The sequence below is a fragment of the Gymnoscopelus microlampas genome (assembly GCF_963454915.1).
Source record: "Gymnoscopelus microlampas genome assembly, chromosome: 2".
In the NCBI taxonomy this organism is placed as follows: Eukaryota; Metazoa; Chordata; class Actinopteri; order Myctophiformes; family Myctophidae; genus Gymnoscopelus; species Gymnoscopelus microlampas.
The window spans coordinates 52,322,629-52,343,318 of NC_139939.1; the positions used below are offsets into that span (position 1 = coordinate 52,322,629).

The window sequence follows — 20,690 nt, forward strand, 5'->3', positions numbered from 1 at the left end:
CTAACGAGTAGCCATCAGTGTTGCCATGTCCGCTTATTATAAGCGACTTCGGGCTTGTTTCGAAGTGCAGTTGGTTATTTGGGCTTGTTTCCCAAAGTTGTTTAAATCAGTTATTCTAAAAAAAAAAACATGTCAAGGGACCCCAAATCAATATGTATTTGTGCCAGGGACCCCCATTCAAGATTCTTCTTGTTGTTAAAATGTTTCAAAAATATTCCAAGTTTTTCATATGTTCTTCAAGATTTTTTTGAAAATAGCAGATCTACAAGATCACAACGCGACGAGTTGCTCTGGGTATATCTGGGCCATATCCCTCCGATTAGCTAATTAATAGGATGGCACGCACGCGCACACACACACACACACACACACACACACACACACACACACACACACACACACACACACACACACACACACACACACACACACACACACACACACACACACACACACACACGCATGAAGCTATATATTGTTCATTCAGTCTCACATGGGGAGACTAAGGGGGCTGGGGGTGACTCATCACGACATAAATTCAATATATGACTTTCTGCTCTTCCTTTCAGTCCTATACCCTTAATTAAACGGACAGATCTACTCAGGATTTCAATTGAATACAAACTATTGTAAAACACTCTGGGTGTGTGCGCTCGCGCGTGTGTGTGCGTGTGTGTGTGTGTGTGTGTGCGCGTGTGTGTGTGTGTGTGTGTGTGTGTGAGCAGCTTTCCCCGGCCCTGAAGAAGAAAGAAAGAGGAATTAAAATAACAATAATCTGCTATATCCTATTTCTTTCTTTTCTCGCTCTCCTGGCGGTGATAAAAACAGCCTCTCTCTCACAATCCCATTTTCTCCTCCTATCACTCCCATTACTTTTTAACTGCCTCTAGGTTGTTTTCTCCCGTTTCCACCGAGCATTCTCCCCCTCTCTCTCTCTCTCTCTCTCTCTGTCTCTCTCTCTCTCTCTCTCTCTCTCTCTCTCTCTCTCTCTCTCTCTGTCTGTCTGTCTGTCTGTCTGTCTGTCTCTCTACTAACTCCCCCAACACACACTTTATTTGACCCAACCTGTCATTCTGTATGCCTCTGCACCAAAGCAGCAAAGCAGATTGGTCTTTGATTAAGTGGCGAGCCCCAAGACTCCTTTAATAAACACTTTGCAGTACCATGACAGACTGCTAAACACACGCGCGCGCACGCACACACACACACACACACACACACACACACACACACACACACACACACACACACACACACACACACACACACACACACACACACACACACACACACACACACACACACACACGCACACACGCACACATGCACAGTACACACAGTTGTACGCGGACCCACACTGCTAATTAACACACATGTGACAGACCAGAGGATACGACTGAACCGATGAATGGATGAGTGAATGTGCAAGCATGCGTTTTAACCCGCGTGTGTGTGTGTGTGTGTGTGTGTGTGTGTGTGTGTGTGTGTGTGTGTGTGTGTGTGTGTGTGTGTGTGTGTGTGTGTGTGTGTGTGTGTGTGTGTGTGTGTGTGTGTGTGTGTGTCAGGTCAGGGAATTGTGTCTCTCCTGCCAACAGAGGCCATATGTGGAGCCTGTCTCACCCCCTGCTTCTATGTGTGTCAGACAGACAGGCGTGCCACCTGAACCATGCTGTCTGTCTGCACAACACTGCTGCACTGGGATGGACAGGAGGGGGCGCTATACTGAGCCTGTAAACACAGCAAAAGTGCTCTGATTAACCCATTGAGACCTGAAGCCGATTCTACTAAATCCCAACAGTTTTCTGAAAAACTCATGTTTCTATATCAGTGGTGCTCAATCTTTTTCATGTCAAGGACCCCCAAAATTATATGTATTTGGCCGCGGACCCCCATCAAAATATTTTGTTCCAGGGACCCCCCAGAAGCAAAGATTTGAGATAAAAATGTTCGCTTTAAAAATATATATATTCAAAGATTTGCACACATTTTCACAAATTTTCAAAAATAGCAGATCTACAAGCTCATAGCGCGGCACTCGGTGCCGCGCTATGAGCTTGTATATCTGCTATTTTTGAATAGCCCAAAGTGTAAAGTAATGCTGTTTAGCTCAAATCTAAAAATGACACAGTTCCAGGTCTTAATGGTTTAATACATGTATTCGTCATATGCCATTGTTATTTAGCCTTCCTGATGCTACTGCATGGATACATTACTTCAATTCATCTTAATGAAACGAAGCTCACAAAACGACGCGGTGTGAGCTTGTAGATCTGCTATTATGTGGCGAATGTTCTCCCCAGAATATAGGGGTTCAAATGGTTAATTTCATGAAGGTCAGACACTTTGTCTTGGCGCCAGGCCAGATTGGGATTAAAACTCAATTTGTAACCAATTTCCTGATACAAATATGCATAACTTTAGTGGTTGGCCTACTTTTACTGTGTTGCTTAATTAGCTGTGCATTATTGTTGCTGTCCATGCATAGCATTGCTGTTATGAACATAATAACATTGCCCTCTGCGCTCGTTAAAACAAGTTAAAACGGTTGGTTAATATTATTAATTATTTCCCATCTATCGCGCATGCGCGTGCGCGTGTGTGTGCATGCGCGCGCGTGCGGAGAGACAAATCAAATCAATGGACAAGCTTCCTAAACCACTGCAGTGAACAGCAGACATTCGTGGAATTATGGGCTGTCAACTGACTATAGGGATTACCAAGAAATAGAGGATATGCGCATGCTTAAAGTGAATGGCACATCGAGTGGCAAATCGAGTGGCAAAGAAACATGCAAAATGAGTTTAACATTGTTTAATGTTGTTTAATGCAATCAGATATGACTTTTCTGTTTGGATGCATGGGCTGTCAAGGCCAGAAAGTATTTTTTTGACACTCAGTAGGCATTCCTGCATAACTTCCGGGTTTGATGATGATGTCACACGCATATCCTCTATTGGCAGATTTTCGATTATATTTGATTATTATAATTACATTGCCATAGAATACAATGTGATTGGCATCAATCCGTCCGTGGAGTTGTTGCTCTGGATGGTGGATTGTGTTGCTTCTGGTGCAGTGTTGTTGGGTGTGGCTACAAAGCGGGATTTCAGAGCATAGAAAATATGGTGCACATAATTCTTGTAATGGTTGCACATAATTCATGTAATATAAGTCAGAACTGTTATATCCACAGCACGGCACTGGCCGCCGATTGTCAAGAACATTTTATTTATTTCATGTGTGACTGACTGTGGACAGGTCGACAGCTATGAACTATGGCAGAGTGGCCCATTATTTTTTACCTGGATAGTTCTACTTGAACGTTGTCAAACAGTGAAATAATGACTCATGTAACCTTCCGCACCGCTGTATCAATCACGCTACTATTTCAGCCATTTCAGCAGGCTGTTTGGCAAAAGGCTAGGATAAAGATAACAGAGGATACATCAGTGATGTCACCTTAGTCAGGGGATATTAAAAAAGTCTTGGAATAAATTCCTTACCAAAAAAAATCTTCACCAATGTGTTTGTAAAGGTGTCTAGTAACACATCTCACAAAGACTGAAATGCAGTATCCCTAGGAGAATTTTTGACAGCTCCTTAAAGTTGGGCTACCCACCATAACCTTGGTTAAAAAAAAATCCCCAAAAAAATCAAAATTGAATTCTGTTTTAAGTAGCATGTGAGGTGTCAAACTAGGGTGTTTTTATGATTCTGAATCCATTGCAATCATTTGTTTTGCACCAAAACCACTCCTTGGGCTAAAAACGGCCCAATCTCAATGGGCTTTTTACACAAAAAGTATACATGGCTATGGCCCTCACATGCTACTTAAAACAGAATTAAATTTGTATTTTTTTTTTGTGATTTTGTTTTAAACCAAGGTTATGGTGGGTACCCCAACTTTAAGGAGCTGTCAAAAAATCTCCTAGGGGGACTGCATTTCAGTCTTTGTGAGATGTGTTACTAGACACCTTTACAAACACATTGGTGAAGATCTTTTTTGGTAAGGAATTTATTCCAAGATTGGAAAATATTCTGCTAATATCCCCTGACTACCTCCATACGGAAGTATTTCAGACTTGTTGTGACGGCCCTGCCCCTCTGCCTCACTGGTGGCTGTAGCCGGCAGCCTCTGTGATTGCCAGAGTGGAGCAGGCCGTCAGGCCAACTTGGTACACCTGGGGAGGGTTATGGGTGTGGGGGAGTATATAAGGTCCTCTCTCCTTGACACACCGTAATCTCTACATCCTCTCCAGAGCCTGTCTTGGGTGCCACCTTGGCTGAGTGGGTCTGTTTAGTTCTTCACCTTTTTATACGACACTCACACAGCACTCCACGCATTCACACACTGCATACATGAAGCACTAGTGCCTTTCTTTAGTTTTAGTCAAATAGATATAAGTCAAAATGTTTGCATCATGTGTGGACTCCCTTCTTTTGCCATGTACAATTCTAGTGCATGACACTTGTGAAGCTTAATCCCCACTTAATCCCAGCCACTAATTGAATATATATTTTAACATTGGGTGCCTGGATTTTTTAATAACTTACCGTGGGTGATGCATTCTCCCCATTGACTGCACTTTGCTGTTTAAAGCTCTAGACTCCACGACGAGCAAATCCACGTAAAAAAAAGCATCCATTCATGTAGCGCGATGACCCTGCATGGCTACATCCTGGAACGATAACATTTCACTCGCGAGTTACAACGGGGGGGGGATCGCGCATCGCGCATAACCGGTTTTCCCCACCGGAAACAGATTCGGAAATACAGACGTTTTAAAGAAGGAAATAGACAGGAAGCGGATGGGAAGCCATGTTTTTTTTTCCGGTGATCCATCTGGCCTATCCTTCTCAGGATCACAATGGGTACTCCCAGAGCTGCTCTAGCCCCTCCCGTGTGGAAAAAAACAAACAAAAACAAAAAAAGACACCAAAACCGTTTTAATACGGTTTTGGCACTCCAAGTAACTTTTTGCACCTTTTGCAAAACCGTATAAATACGGTTTTGGCACCCCATGTGTTAATAGAGTGTGCATTCCCCCAAATGATGATAATTCAAGGTTGATTATTTACCAACAGCCCTAACACGCACGCACACACACACACACATACACACATGAACACATTACTACAGACAAAGCCACTTGACGCTCACATTGACGCTCACTAAGAGACTAAAGCAGTCTCGGTTCACTTTGCTTTATTCCCCCTGTGGCTGTATTGATTCCAGTGTAGTTCTGTTGAGTTCCATTCACACAGGAACAGAAGCACCAGAGAAGCACAGAAACATCAAGTCAGGTTTACTGCCTGGCTGTTGGCATCTCGTAGGCCAGAGACATTATTCAGGTTGAATCCTGTGGAAATGTGACTTTCTAGGAATAGACTTCCTGTCCTCACTGTCCTGTCCTGACTTTATCACCTCAGTTTGACCCTTTCCACTGCTTTGTGACTGTAGCAATTTTCTATTTTTGGCCGGTGCAACCGCCCCTATATGTGACATCGACACCCATTGCACCCCCCCCCCAACCCTGCGCTGTGATTGGCCACCATTGTACCCCCCTAACCCTGCACCTTTATTGGCCACCATGACTCTATTCAGGACTGTGATTGGCTAGAAACACATGACACATGTGAATATCCCTATAAATAGGACTATGCACTTAAAAAAACACATTATGTTTTTTTTTAAGTGAATCACTTCCATGTGATGACCACTGTGACCACACCGCCCACTTCACACTGGGTGTGATTTTTTTTGGTCGGGGAGGGGTTTGTTTTTGTACCTCATTGTGTTCATTCTGATCGCCACCAGTGGTGGAACAAGTTCTCAGATATTTTACTTAATTGAAGTAGCAATACCACAAAGTGTTACTTGAGTAAAAGTACAAAAAGTACTGGCATGACAATGCATGTACTCAAAGTACCAAAAGTGAAAGTACTAAAATTTTGAAAATTGCAGATCTACAAGCTCACAACGCGACGCGTTGTGAGCTTGTAGATCGGCTATTTTCAAATAAAATAGGGCTCAAGTGGTTAATGTGTGTCTCATAATATAATGATCTATATCTGCAAAGTAACTAAAGTTGTCAAATAATTGTAGTGGACTAAAAGTTCAATATTTGCCTCTTGAGATATAGTGGAGTAGAAGTAAAAGTATTGAAAATGGTAAATACTCCAGTAATTAAAGTAAAAAAAAATCCTTAAAAGTGTACTGAAGTACAGTGCTTCGGTAAATGTACTTAGTTACTTTACACCACTGTTCATTGCTGTGCCGACACACACATAAAGGAAATGGGGATGACAATGTGATCAATGTCATCATGAGCCAAAACAACAGAGAACAGCAGAACACAAACGTATGGGAGAGAGAGAGAGAGAGAGAGAGAGGGACAATGGCCAAGAGAACAAGTGACCGCAGAAAGAAATGAGCCACCGTATCAATCCCAGACAGCCAGAGAGATTTGTTTAAGCTCTCTGAATCCTCTTTCCTCTCGACGTGTCCCTTTTTACCCCCCGTCTTATTATGCATGCTAAACAATGAGCGATCATAACAAACGCTCCTCGCTTCTCTGAGCTGTAACGCGTTAAGACCGGCGGGAACGCATCTCTGTGTCATTTTTTTTAGATTTCTTTGGCTATATTCAAAAAATAGCAGATCTACAAGCTCGTAGCGCGGCACCGAGTGCCGCGCTACGAGCTTGTAGATCTGCTATTTTTGAAAAAATCGTGGAAAATGTTTACAAATCTTTGAATATATATATATATGTTTTTTAAAGCGATCATTTGTAACTCAATTATTTGCTTCTGTGGGATTCTACAAATGTCTTCTAAATCCTTCAAACAGTTTTTTGAAAAAACTTGAAGTTGCTATAATATCAGCGGTTCTCAAACTTTTTACATGTCAAGGACCCCCGAAATGATATGTATTTGGCCGCGGACCCCCATCTCAAAATATTTTGTTCAAGGGACCCCCAGAAGCAAAGATTTGAGATAAAAATGTATTATATTCAAATATTTGCACGCATTTTCATCACCCCCCCCCCAAAAAAAAATTGCAGATCTACAAGCTCATAGCGTGAGTTATGTATATCTCAATGAGTTTGTACATCTGCTATTTTTGAATAGCCCAAATAAATCTTAAAAATGACACAGATGCTTTCCCGGTCTTAATGGGTTAATTAGAGGGAGAGAGCACCCATCTGAGAGAGGACAACGGCACAAGAATGCTATAGTGTTGTTTTTATGTCGTTGTTGTTGCCGATTGTGTAATCCCCTCTTTCTTTCTCTCTGTGTGTGTGTGTGTGTGCTCTCTGTGTGTGAACAGGGCGATCACCTTGGACAATCAGCTGGTCGTGATGGCGAGCACGGCGGCGGACGCGGGCCGCTACTACGTGGAGGCGGTCAACGAACTGACGGGCGAGAACAAGACCAGCCCCTCTGTCTACCTGAGCATCTCAGGTACTGTGACACACCCTAAACCTAAGGGGTCTTCAACAGGGGTTCCGGGACCCCTAGGGCAGTGGTTCTCAAACTTTTTCATGTCAAGGACCCCCAAATTGACACTTAGCCCACGGACCCCCATTTCAAAAGATATGCCAGGGACCCCCATAAGAGAAGATTTTTTACGGCTCTAGCAGTGATTCTCAATCATTGTAATTTAAGGACCCCCAGTTTGACATGCATTAGGCTACGGACCCCCATTTAATGGCATTTCTATCCCATTCCAAGCTCACAACGCCTCGCAGCGCGAGGCGTTGTGAGCTTGTAGATCTGCTATTTTCGGCAAAGAGGGGAAAAAAAAGAGCAGACCAAGTACAGAGTGAAAGTTTACTAAGTATTGACGGTTTAAGTCGTTAAATGTCTGAAAATACACATTGATATGAATCCAACATCTATGAAAAGCTTTAATCTGCATTGGGCTTAAAAGGTTGAAGACCCCTGCCCCCTAAACCCTCTGGAACTATACTCTTTCACTATAACACTGACTTCTTCTGATGATGCCTGGTGGTGATTCATCTTCATCTCGCAAGTCTCTCTTCTCTCTGACCTCGGGTTTCTTGTCTCTTCTTGTCGTGGAATTCTGGATCGATCAGCGATCGATGAGGCACATAGGAGTCGAGACAATATTCTAGGTGGTGGTGGTTATGCTTTATGTTACATGATATCATGGTCAGAAGTACAATAACACTCATGTCAGTGGTACGGTAGTTCTGCCTCGAGCACAGGGCAGATATCATAGTTATACTGTTAGCTGCCTGAAGGACAAACTGAACTATAAATAGAGAAAGTGCTCCTCGGAGCACAGGTCTCCGCCAGGTCAGGTACGATATTGTGGCCTCCTGGTGGCGCTATAATAGGCCAATGTGAAAAGGGTGCCATTTCTTCTTAGGCCTTTCAATCGGACACTGCATTCATGATTTGAGGCATTTTGTTCCAAAAATGTGTTTTGCTAAATTAGACCTGCTGGTGGCGCTATAACAGGCCAATGTGAAAAGGGTGGCATTTCTTCCTCGGCCTAGTGGGAAGGTGTGCGCAAAATTTCACGGCAATCGCACGCTTCGTTGCAATCCTGCAAACTTTGGAAGCCAATCTTAGCCAATCAGGATAGAATATAAAAAATCTGAGAGATCCGGGTTGATCACATGACTATATAGTCATGTGATCAACCCGGATCTCTCTGATTTTTTACTGTGTACCGATTTGCGTGAGGTTTGGACAAAATCTGTAGGAGTGATATCCAAAAATGTGTTTTGCACAAATCGGCCTCCTGGTGGCGCTATAACAGGACAATCTGAACATTTTGGCGCAGAGGTTCGGCTTTGGCATCCAGGGAGGGTGTGTGCACAGTTTCGCAGCGGCCGGGCTAACGGTGCCGGAGATTAGCTGTTCACAGATAGACACACGGACGGACGGACGGACGGACAGGGGTAAAACATACTCTCTCGCCATGCCTTTCGGCCTGGCAGAGACAACAAGATAGGCTGTACTAAAACAATGTCTATTAGGCCTAGTGGAGACATCTAGGCTCTTACAAGCTGTCAAATATCATATTGCATTGTAGAAGTATTATAAGTGATGGTAAAATATAAAGGCTAGATATAAGCAGCCATATAACTTCTTCCTCACTCTCTACACTCCACTAGTATCCAATAAGGCAAAACTGCGTGCGTGCGTGCGTGCGTGCGTGCGTGCGTGCGTGTGTGTGTGTGTGTGGGAAAAAGCACTACTTATTTCTTTGGGTCTGTACTAATTATGTTATTTACGTGAACTTACTATGTTGTTCACAGATGCAAAGTTTGTTATTTAGACAGCATTTTAAGTAAAGCACGTAATGACACTTGTAGAGTGAACAGTCAGTATTAATAACCTTATGTATTTATAAAATGGTAGTAAATTGGTAGAATTCTTCACAATGTAAAATTGTTAACATTGTGACACTGCCCAGGGTCTCCTGAAAAAAAAACTAGATGTAATCAATCATAATTTTAGACTATTTTTGAAGCCACTCTTAACTCATTTTATTTTCTTGTGGGCTTGTGATCGTTTACAAACCTTCTCCCTCACTGGAAGGTGTTTCATCTCCGTTTTCAATACCCGACCATAGACTGTAAAAAGAATGGACGATGGGAACGTGACGTCACCCATTGGTTTCTACAGACCGTAAATGAAGCTGATTGTTCAGGAACGTGCATCCTCCATCTTTAATATATACAGTTGGGCACTCAAACGCTATTGGTTGAGACCAGACATGTGACCAGGGAACCGGAAAACAACCCCCAAAGAATGCTATTGGTTGGGTAGCTTGTCAATCAAGAGCGGGGCGGGGAATGAATGCTATTGGTTGTGTAGGTTGTCAATCAAATCATCCCGCCCCTCCTGGAGCATAGCCTACTTTATCGTCAATTTTAGAATAAATGGGACCATAATTTAGCAAAACGCACATCATGATGATTGAAAGGAGACTTTAAACTAGCGACTGGAAGCATGTAGTATTTATGACAATTTTTATTAAGGTAAGAAAATCTAGTCTAAAGTTCGTCCAAAAACCCATCCGCTTTAATGAAAGAATATTCTTTCTGACACCTGCAGCCACCTACTGGCTATTTATATGAACTGTCTCTATTCCGTATTGGCCTCATTGTAAATATTCATGCCTTGCCCCTTGTACCCGACCCAGAACATGTATTGACAAAAACATGACTGTAGGACAGTTCAAGGTTCAAAGTTCAAGGTTGGTTCATTGGTGTGAAATTGAAGCGTCCAATTGTGATTGGCCGCTTCAAGTTTTTGCGAACGCAGCGGAAGGAGGAGGCGCGCCTCCGCGCAAGTGGAGCTTACTGTGAAACCGTGCTCGGCTTGTGTGTCTGTGTGTCTGTCTGTGTGCACTGCCTGTGTGCAGCCGCGCCCCCATGTGACTCACGCTCTCATTGGCTGCTGACAGATCTCAGTGTGGCTGAAATCCGCCTGCCCCTGGGTGACTAATTACACTCCTCTGAGAGAAATATAGCAGCTACAGTCAAAAATAACACATCTAAAAGCATCTACACGAGTTCATCTATTGGGATATCTAAGAATTCCATGTCATTTGTGCATATTTCAGGCCGGATGGCAAAGTTTGAGGACAGTTTGAGATTTCTCCATGTCATTCCTTTCTATTCTTCTTGTTGTTATTTTCAAGCTGCGTTCGCTTCCCGCGTTTGCGCGTCTTACTTGTGGTCTTACTTCTGGCTCTGTAAGAGTGACTCCTTGTTCTCTAGGTTTTGGTTCCCTAACAATTGTAATAGTAATAAGGACTTCTAGGTAACTAAGATGCATTACATACATTAAACACACTTTTTTCGGGGCCTTGGAATACTGAGAAATGAATGCGTAATCATGAATGCACACATGCTCCCCCTTTTTAAGCCTTCCAGGTTCCCTGCAGATTACAGTGTCAGGGCACATTTCCCTGTGCATTTAAAAAGCTTAAGAGGGATCATCTGATGCGTAAAGACATTCACGTGTAATAATGTGTCTTCCGTGCAAACATGCTCATTATTTAACCTCACGGGCAGAAATAACGAAGATGACAGCTCAATCAAAAGTGATACATGTGTCCTCCTGATCAAGACTACGTGCAGGCTCAGCATGTAGAAGGAACTAATTGCTAACAAGCTACTTCTTGGTTCTCATTATTTCTCATTCAGGGATTTTATTAACCCATTAAGACCTGAAGCCGATTCTACATGTCTCCTAAATCTCAACAGTATTCTCAAAAACGTATGTTTCTATATCAGTGGTGCTCAATCTTTTTCATGTCAAGGACCCCCAAAATTATATGTATTTGGCCGCGGACCCCCATCAAAATATTTTGTTCCAGGGACCCCCCAGAAGCAAAGATTTGAGTTAAAAACGGTTCGCTTTAAAAATATATATATTCAAAGATTTGCACACATTTTCAAGATTTTTCAAAAATAGCAGATCTACAAGCTCGTAGCGCGGCACTCGGTGGCGCGCTATGAGCTTGTATATCTGCTATTTTTGAATAGCCCAAAGTGTAAAATAATGCCTTTTAGCTCAAATCTAAAAATGACACAGTTCCAGGTCTTAATGGGTTAAACCTCACAGAGATTGAGATTAATTGGGTATTAACCTATTAAGACCTGAGGCCGATTCTAAAAATGTCTTCCTAAATCCTGACAGTTTTCTGAAAAACGTGTGTTGATATATCAGTGGTGCTCAAACTTTTTCATGTCAAGGACCCCGAAATGTATATGTATTTGGCTGCCAATCGTCTCAAATCTCAAAATATTTTGTTCCAGGGACCTCCCCAGAAGCAAAGAACAAACAAAGTTAACAATGTTTGCTTTAAAAGAATATATATATTCAAATATTTGCACAAATTGTCACGGTTTAAAAAAAAATCACACCCTGTGTGAAGGAAGCGGTGCCTTTGGGGCGGGCCTTAACTCATTTCAGTTCGTCCCTATTGGTGGTCTGAGTCCACTTACCAAATTTGTACTTGGTAGCATTCTGCAAACTGGAATAATGGCTGTTTAAAGCCCAGCCAATGGGCAGACAGAGGGGGTGGGGCTTAAGTAATTACAGTTCGTCCCTATTGGTGGTCTAAGTCCACATACCAAATTTGGACATGGTGGCATGTGGCAAACTGGAGTTATAGCTGTTTAAATGCCGTGCTCAAACGGACGGACATAACATACGGACGGACATACGGACGTCAAGTGTGTGTGTGTGTGTGTGTGTGTGTGTGTGTGTGTGTGTGTGTGTGTGTGTGTGTGTGTGTGTGTGTGTGTGTGTGTGTGTGTTCGTGTGTGCGTGTGTGCGCATGTGTGCAGTATTGGCTTGTGTGTGTGTGTGTGTGTGTGTGTTGAAGTGGCGCATGTATTGCACCATGAGCTTGTGTATGGAGAAGTGTATTGAATTTTGGAATTGTGGACAAAATCTCATCCAACGATAACAAAATAGTGTTTGGGTCTGAGAGGGTAAATCTCATCGAATAGTGGTCTGTGGCTCGAATACCCAATAAATAATGGACCTTGATATGAAAAGGGTTGAAAACCACCGCTCTACCCCAAGCATCCAGGCCTATAGTAGCCTGCTTATTGACAAATCCCATCCCTCTTTTCTGTGAAAATACACACACACTGAGGAAGGGGAGTTTTATACAACTCCACCTGTTCCAGGAAAAGGACCTTTAGCGGGGTCAAATGAACACAGCTGTCAATATGCTTTGGTAACCATTTCCTTTGTTGGCACTGACCTTTAAATCTCTCTTGTTTGTACTGTAAATGATGCCTGGGGCCATGTGAACGTTTGTGTGATCAATTGTCAATGTGCACAAATATCTGCCCAAAATATACAATGACCCATTGGAGTGTGGGTCTGGGTGTGTGTGTGTGTGTGTGTGTGTGTGTGTGTGTGTGTGTGTGTGTGTGTGTGTGTGTGTGTGTGTGTGTGTGTGTGTGTGTGTGTGTGTGTGTGTGTGTGTGTGTGTGTGTGTGTGTGTGTGTGTGTGTGTGAGTGTGAGCAGGGACGTGCACAGATAGACTCTAGGTGGTGCTACAGCACATGCCCTTTGCCCTCTTGACCAGAAGTGCCCTTTTGAAAAAAAATGTTTTTTTTCCAGTTTACAGCAGGGGTCTTCAACAGGGGGTCCGGGACTCCTAGGGGGTCCTCAGAGTTACTACAGGGGGTCAGCCAAATCTTTATGTGATATTTATATTATTCTTTTTACCATAACCACTCGAAACCTAGCATCCCTTTTCTGAGGAGAACTTTAGCCAAAAATAGCCGATCTACAAGCTCACAACGCCTCGCAGCGCGAGGCGTTGTGAGCTTGTAGATCTGCTATTTTTGGCAAAGAGGTATAGGTGTAGAGGGAAAAAAGAGCAGACCAAGTAAACAAAAAAAAGTATAATTTACTTGAGCACCTGCCCCTCAAAATGTATGTGCACGCCACTGTGTGTGTGTGTGTGTGTGTGTGTGTGTGTGTGTGTGTGTGTGTGTGTGTGTGTGTGTGTGTGTGTGTGTGTGTGTGTGTGTGTGTGTGTGTGTGTGTGTGTGTGTGGTTGATGAGTGGCGTGCGGTGTCTCATCTTTTCATGTTGTGTTTGTGATGTACTGTGGGTAACATTCACTGGCATCACAAAGCTCTCTCTACATCTCTCTTTCTATATTCTTTATCTTCCTCTGAAGCTCAAAGGTGAGAGGATTAAGTCAGCTGTTGAACAATTGTTCAGTTGAAGTGTTCATTGTGTTTACGTAGGGGACGAGAGAGAGAGAGAGAGAGAGAGAGAGAGAGAGAGAGAGAGAGAGAGAGAGAGAGAGAGAGAGAGAGAGAGAGAGAGAGAGAGAGAGAGAGAGAGAGAGAGAGAGAGAGAGAGAGAGAGAGAGAGAGAGAGAGAGAGAGAGAGAGAGAGAGAGAGAGAGAGAGAGAGAGAGAGAGTTTTAATTAGATTCTCTTTACGGGGTTGTATCCTTTGGCATCTATTGTCACGCATCTGAACACACACACACACACACACACACACACACACACACACACACACACACACGCACACACAGCACCTTGTTACAGCTGTCAGTGTGGATTGCTCCTCGGGGTGTTATAAGGAATAGTAAGTGTGTCGTAAGAATAGTCTTTCACCATAAACATTCAGTGTTTGTGTGTCAACAGGAGTGTGTGTGTGTGTGTGTGTGTGTGTGTGTGTGTGTGTGTGTGTGTGTGTGTGTGTGTGTGTGTGTGTGTGTGTGTGTGTGTGTGTGTGTGTGTGTGTGTGTGTGTGTGTGTGTGTGTGTGTGTGTGTGTGTGTGTGTGCGTGTGTGTGTGTGTGCTCGTGTGCGTGCACCTGTGTGTGTTTACTACAATACACTTTCCATTGCCATAAAACCACATCTTTGATCTCCTTAGTTGTTATAGGGAGAGGAGAGGAGAGGAGAGGAGAGGCAGAACCGTATCAAATAAAGAAGCCAAGGACCTCATGTTGAGTCGGGACACAGTGGCGTAGTCGGTAGCGCTGTCGCTATCACTGGGTTCGATTCCCGCCGGGAATGCTGGGGGGCGTGTTCTCTCTCCTTTCTCCTCCTGATCAGTGCCCATACCCTAAGGTGGGGTTGGTGAAAGGGCCTTTTGTGTGGAGTTTGCATGTTCTCCTTGTGTGGGTAGGCACTAGGCCTGTCCCCGACTAAGGATTTGTTTAGTCGAATCTAATTGGCGACTAATTGCCAATAGTCGACTGGCAGTCGACTAATGAAAAAAAAAAAAAAACTTTTTTTTTTTGCCAAAATACATTTTATTTCAAAGGGCCAAGTCTAAACAGTTTCTAGTGTCTCTATCTCTCTCTGGAAGAGGTTGCACATGAACTGCAGCCGCACTGAGGCGCTCCAACACAAACAATACCAATACATAGACGAGGAATAAGAAGAATAAAGTGGAAGTTACGTGTGGTTGCAGGTGTAGACAAAAAGCAATTTAAACATTTTTGGCTAAAAAAAAAAAAAAAAAAAAAATTCCCCCGACTAGATTCGACTAAGAGACACGCAGTCGACTCGGACCCCCCGTGACTAACCAGTCGACTAGTCGACTTAGTCGAGGTCAGGCCTAGTAGGCACCCTCACAAAAAACATGCAGTAATCGTGGTCACTGTATTATATATTTGTTGGCACTATGTTATGTCACTATATTATGGCAACATCAACAAAAGAAAAAGCTGTTAGAAGCGTATGTTTTGTTCACACTTTGTTCAACAAAAGCCATGCTGGTTATTATAGCCTGCGGCGTTATTCTTCGCCTGCAGGAAACAGACAGGGCTGGATTATGGTTATGGAGGTTTGCATGGAGTCAAATACAGAGCGGTGGGATCTTGTGTGGAGTTTAAGTCTTAACATGGGTCAGGAGAAATAGCATATTGAAAGGGCAAAACACAAAACCAGGATCGTCCTCTGAGAGCCAATAGGATCTATGCACAGCAGCCATATTGGAAATAAATTGGGCCTCTTCTTACTTCCTTCAAAGGTGTTACCAATGATACTAATGAAGGCTCTGTTCCATTCTGGTCAGGGTGCTGATATCGTGCATGTTGGCTCACTGGAAACACTCCATTTTGGTTCCCAAATGGCCCCTTATGGTGGGTGTGTAACTCTGAGAGTGTACAAATGGAACCAAATGGACCCTTACGGGTCCATTTGGTTCCATTTGTACACTCAGGCTTGTAGATCGGCTATTTTTGGCAAAGAGGTATAGGTGTAGAGGGAAAAAAGAGCAGACCAAGTAAACAAAAAAAAGTAGAATTTACTTGAGCACCTGCCCCTCAAAATGTCTGTGCACGCCACTGGCCCCTTACCCCCCTCTCTCTCTCTCTCTCTCTTGTTCTCTCTGCTCATGTTACTTCTCCCTCCACCTCTCCTCCATTAGCTAGTCTCTACAGGATCTAAAGCCAGGGGGTGAGAGAGAGAGAGAGAGAGAGAGAGAGAGAGAGAGAGAGAGAGAGAGAGAGAGAGAGCAACAGAGAAAGGAACTAATGAAGCGAGTCACTGGCACAGAGTTGGGATATGTATTGGCCAAAACTCAGATATGTCAGGACCTTATTGGAATAGACCAATTATTTGTTTACTAACATTGAGACTGGATGCACAGGTGATTGTTTCACGCAATCAATTCCCAACCTGTTGTTTCGGGGTGCGCTGGTTTCAGAACACCCCAACCCCTTCTTGTGTGTTGGCTAGTGAGGCGCGTCCTAGCGAGACCCGCATGCTAGAGGTTTCACAGAAGAGTCGAATATTCAAATATTCGAATATTCGACTATCAAAACCATTATTCGACACTGTACATCAAAGTCGATTATTCGCTGATATTATTTATTATTATTATTTATTCAGAACAGTGAGCTTTGGTGTTGGTATAGTTCCTCTAATCCATTCATGGTTGATTGTTGTCACATCATGTGTGACGTTGTGTCGTCACTCAATGGGTATAGGCCGCTGAAACAGCTGCATTCATCATGCCAGAAAGATTTTCTTCGTTTTAAGCAGAAAAAAACATGTCTCTACGCTCAATGTGTGTTGTTAGATTGGAGACGTGTTGTGACGTCCAGGGCATTGGTTCTCAAAGTGGGGTCCGGGGACCCCCAGGGGTACTTGAGGGGGTTCCAGGGGGTACCCAGCTAAATGATGGACAGGAACCAAATGGACCCTTATGGGTCTGTAACTCAGGTTCCATTTGTGCACTCTCTGAGTTAAATTAACATTGGTTTTACAATGTGAATTGGGGTCCCAGAGGTATAAATGCCAATAAATGGGGGTCCGTAGCCTAATGCATGTCAAACTGGGGGGGTCCTTGAAATTAAAATGGTTGAGAATCACTGCTAGATCTGAGAGCCATAAAAACCTTCCCTTATTGGGGTCCCTGGCTTATCTTTTCAAGTGGGGGGTCCGCGGGGTAATAAGTGTCAATTAGGGGGTCCTTGACATGAACAGGTTTGAGAACCACTGGTCCAGGGTACAGTAGCAATCACTCCTGTTGCCTACAGTAGTATATCCACAGTTTGGTAGGACACTATAGTAGCTCTTGCAGTGATGTTTCTTATTCAACTTTATCTTGATATGCTTATCCAACAAAGACTTTTAGGTATTCAAAGTCGAATACTAAAAATCTGTATTTTGTGAATGCCCTAACGCAAGCATATTTTCCCTAAGTAGCGTGCCTATTGTGTTGCTGATTTAATCCATACACTCCTGGCATTCTCTCTGTCTTCCTAAACAGTAAGCTAAGGTCATCATTAATATGATATTGACCATGATCCAAGTGGGGTTCCCTGGGGGCACAGGCAGTGCACGTTAACCACTGTGCGTCTCTCTCTCTCTCTCTCTCTTATATGCAGTTATAGGTACAGAGTTAGGATGTGTATTGGCCAAAACTCAGATATTATGTCAGGACCTCATAGTGGATGAGGCTCATGCAGCTGTTTCAGCATTTTCATACACTCTCTCACACACTCACACTCACACTCACACACACACATACACAAACACACACAGATGCATTGACGTCCACATTGAAGGCAGAAACCCAGAGACATTAACCCGTTAAACCCTCTAGTCTTAGAGATCAGTACTTGAGTTCCATCTAAACCAAATCTCTTCGCCTAAAAATAGCCGATCTACAAGCTCTCAGTGCGTCACGTTCAATCACAGAATATGGATGCTGGGCTTCAAGTGGTTAACAGTTGAGATGCAGTTAATCATCCTTGCATCACCTGTCAGTCACCAGTGGTGTAAAGTAACTAAGTACATTTACTCAAGTACTGTACTTAAAGGAATATTTCACTTTAAAAAAAACGTTTGGTCATTTTATCGTCTACTCAGGCCTTTGTGAACCCCCCAGACCGTTTTTAAGTTGCTCGATTCAGTATTTAGATATTTGATATTCATTTTATCAGACACGCCCCCTTCCCATACAAACCCATTATAACTTCAAACTCCATTTTTAACATGTTAAATTCATCGAAAACACCCGTCCTTGGTTCTGGTGACTCACCCTGCCCTCCTAATGCGTGAGGGGGCCGTGTTTTTCCGATTAATTCTCTCATTTATTTTATTTTATATTTTTATTGTATTCATTTTTTTCATTTTCCAAAAAAAATATTAAAAATAAATGAAAAAAGTAATTGAAAAAACACGGCCCCCTCGCGTATTAGGGGGACGGTATGAGTCGGGTGAACCAAGGACGGGTGTTTTTGATGAATCTAACATGGTTAAAATTGAGTTTGAAGTTACAATGGGTTTGTATAGGAAGGGGGCATGTCTGATAAAATGAATATCAAATATCTAAACACTGAATCAAGCAACTTATAAACGGTCTGGGGGGCTCACAAAGGCCTGAGTAGACGATAAAATTACCAAAAATTTTTTGAAAGTGAAATATCCCTTTAAGTACAGTTTTGAGGTATTTTGACTTTGCTGGAGTATTTCCAATTGTACATACTTTTACTTCTACTCCACTACATCTCAGAGGCAAATATTGTACTTTTACTCCACTACAATGATTTGAACATTTTAGTTACTATTAACCACTTATAGCCCTATATACATTTTGGCCACAATTCGTCGCAGCGCGGCGCATTGTGAGCTTGCAGATCGGCTATCTTCAAAAGATTTATATACATTTTATTTGTTTCAAAACGTGTGAAATTGGACATTCTGCATAATGAGTACTTTTGGTACCTTAAATACATTTTGAAACCAATACTTTTGTACTTTTACTCAAGCAAATTTTGAATTCCAGACTTTTATTACTTCTACATTGCAGTATTGATACTTTTACTTAAGTAAATCAATTTGAGTACTTTTTCCCACCACTGTCAGTCAGTCAGTCAGTCAGTCACAAACACCTCTCATCTCGTGGTGCTGCATGCATGGCTTCAGAATGACAGCTGCCGTCAAAACATTGTGGGAGGATCCAGAAAAGGCCTGTATATCTGTCTACTAGGACAGCACATCGCTGCCAGTAATCCCGTAGCTTCCACACTGAGTGCAGTCTGGCCAGCTGTCAGCCTGACCCTCAGAACGTCTTCACCGCCCGCACGATGCCTGTGGACTCGCTTAACCCTTTGAGACCTGAAGCCGATTCTACATGTCTCCTAAATCCCAACAGTTTTCTGAAAAACGTATGTTTCTATATCAGTGGTGCTCAGTGGTGATCTTTTTCATGTCAAGGACCCCCAAAATTATATGTATTTGGCCGCGGACCCCCATCAAAATATGTTGTTCCAGGGACCCCCAGAAGCAAAGATTTGAGTTAAAAATGTTCGTTTAAAAATATATATATTCAAAGATTTGCACACATTTTCACGATTTTTCAAAAATAGCAGATATACAAGCTCGTAGCGCGGCACTCGGTGCCGCGCTACGAGCTTGTATATCTGCTATTTTTGAATAGCCCATAAAAGTGTAAAATAATGCTTTTTAGCTCAAATATAAAAATGACACAGTTCCAAGTCTCAATGGGTTAAGAGACAGCTATGAAACAGCAGGTCGATGTCTCGGAGTCGGAAACCTCCGCATGCACTGCGCTCCTTTGCTCTTTGAGCGCTCCATCAGCTCTATGACGGTGCGACACACACACACACACACACACACCGCCACAGCGGCAGACAGACATGCACCGTGTTAAGAAACGATGTCTGAGGACGTCGTTATCGTAGAGATTAAGACATAAGCGACATGACAGAAGTTGTGTTTATGTGTCATTAAACGGGGCATTGGGCGAACAGATGTGTTGTCCTTGAATAGCAGACCCATCACATATTATCTTTTATGGGGCGGAATCAAATCACACCTGCTGGTATAAACGTTCAGGTGTACCGCACACACACACACACACACACACACACACACACACACACACACACACACACACACACACACACACACACACACACACACACACACACACACACACACACACACACACACATACACACACACACACACACACACACACACACACACACACGTTTTTACACTCGTCAGTGTTAAAGGACAACTTCACCCATTTTCAACGTGTCTTCATAATAATTGGATCTCACTAAATGCTCATGATAATATGGCACCATTTTTGTCTACTCACTCTGTGTCTCAGAGGAGGGCTGTGGACAGTCCAGAAACCTGAAAGTCTACCAGTGACATCATCGATGGGGAATCCAAGCTAATAGAAGCTGCAGACTTTCTATTCCTGGAAAGTTAGCATGATATGATGGAAGCCATTGTTCGCGCGTAGTTTTTTAACACATCGGGTGCCGAACACGGTCTGAACCGTGTGTTTACATAGTGGTGCTTCGGTGCCGAACACGGTCTGAACCGTGATTTCAGTCTTTTTGTTTTTTTCGTTTTTCTCTGCGCGGGCGGGGCTAGAGCAGCTCTGGGAGCACCCATTGTAATCCTGCGAAGGAAGTGCCAATCGCTCACCGGAAACACATTTTTTTTCCCATCCGCTTCCTATCTATTTCCTACTTTGAAACGCCTATATCTCCAGAATTCTGTTTCTGTGGGGAAAACCGGTCATGCGCGATGCGCGATCCCCCCCCGTTGTAACTCGCCAGGGGAATGTTATGGTTCCAGGCTGTAGCCAGGCTCATGGGACAACATGAATCGATGCTTTTTTTTTGCGTGGATTTGCTTGTAACGCAC

The 20,690-nt window shown here is 43.2% G+C and overlaps 1 protein-coding gene across 2 annotated transcripts in view; it reads left to right on the forward strand.

Moving 5' to 3' along the window:
- Nucleotides 1–20,690, forward strand: part of sdk1b (sidekick cell adhesion molecule 1b) — a 446,717-nt gene that overhangs the window by 216,594 nt on the left and 209,433 nt on the right. For both annotated transcript variants that reach the window (XM_084044504.1, XM_084044505.1), the window contains exon 5: nucleotides 7,331–7,464. In XM_084044504.1, the coding sequence (XP_083900630.1) occupies nucleotides 7,331–7,464 (134 nt within the window). The remainder of the gene's footprint in view (nucleotides 1–7,330; nucleotides 7,465–20,690) is intronic.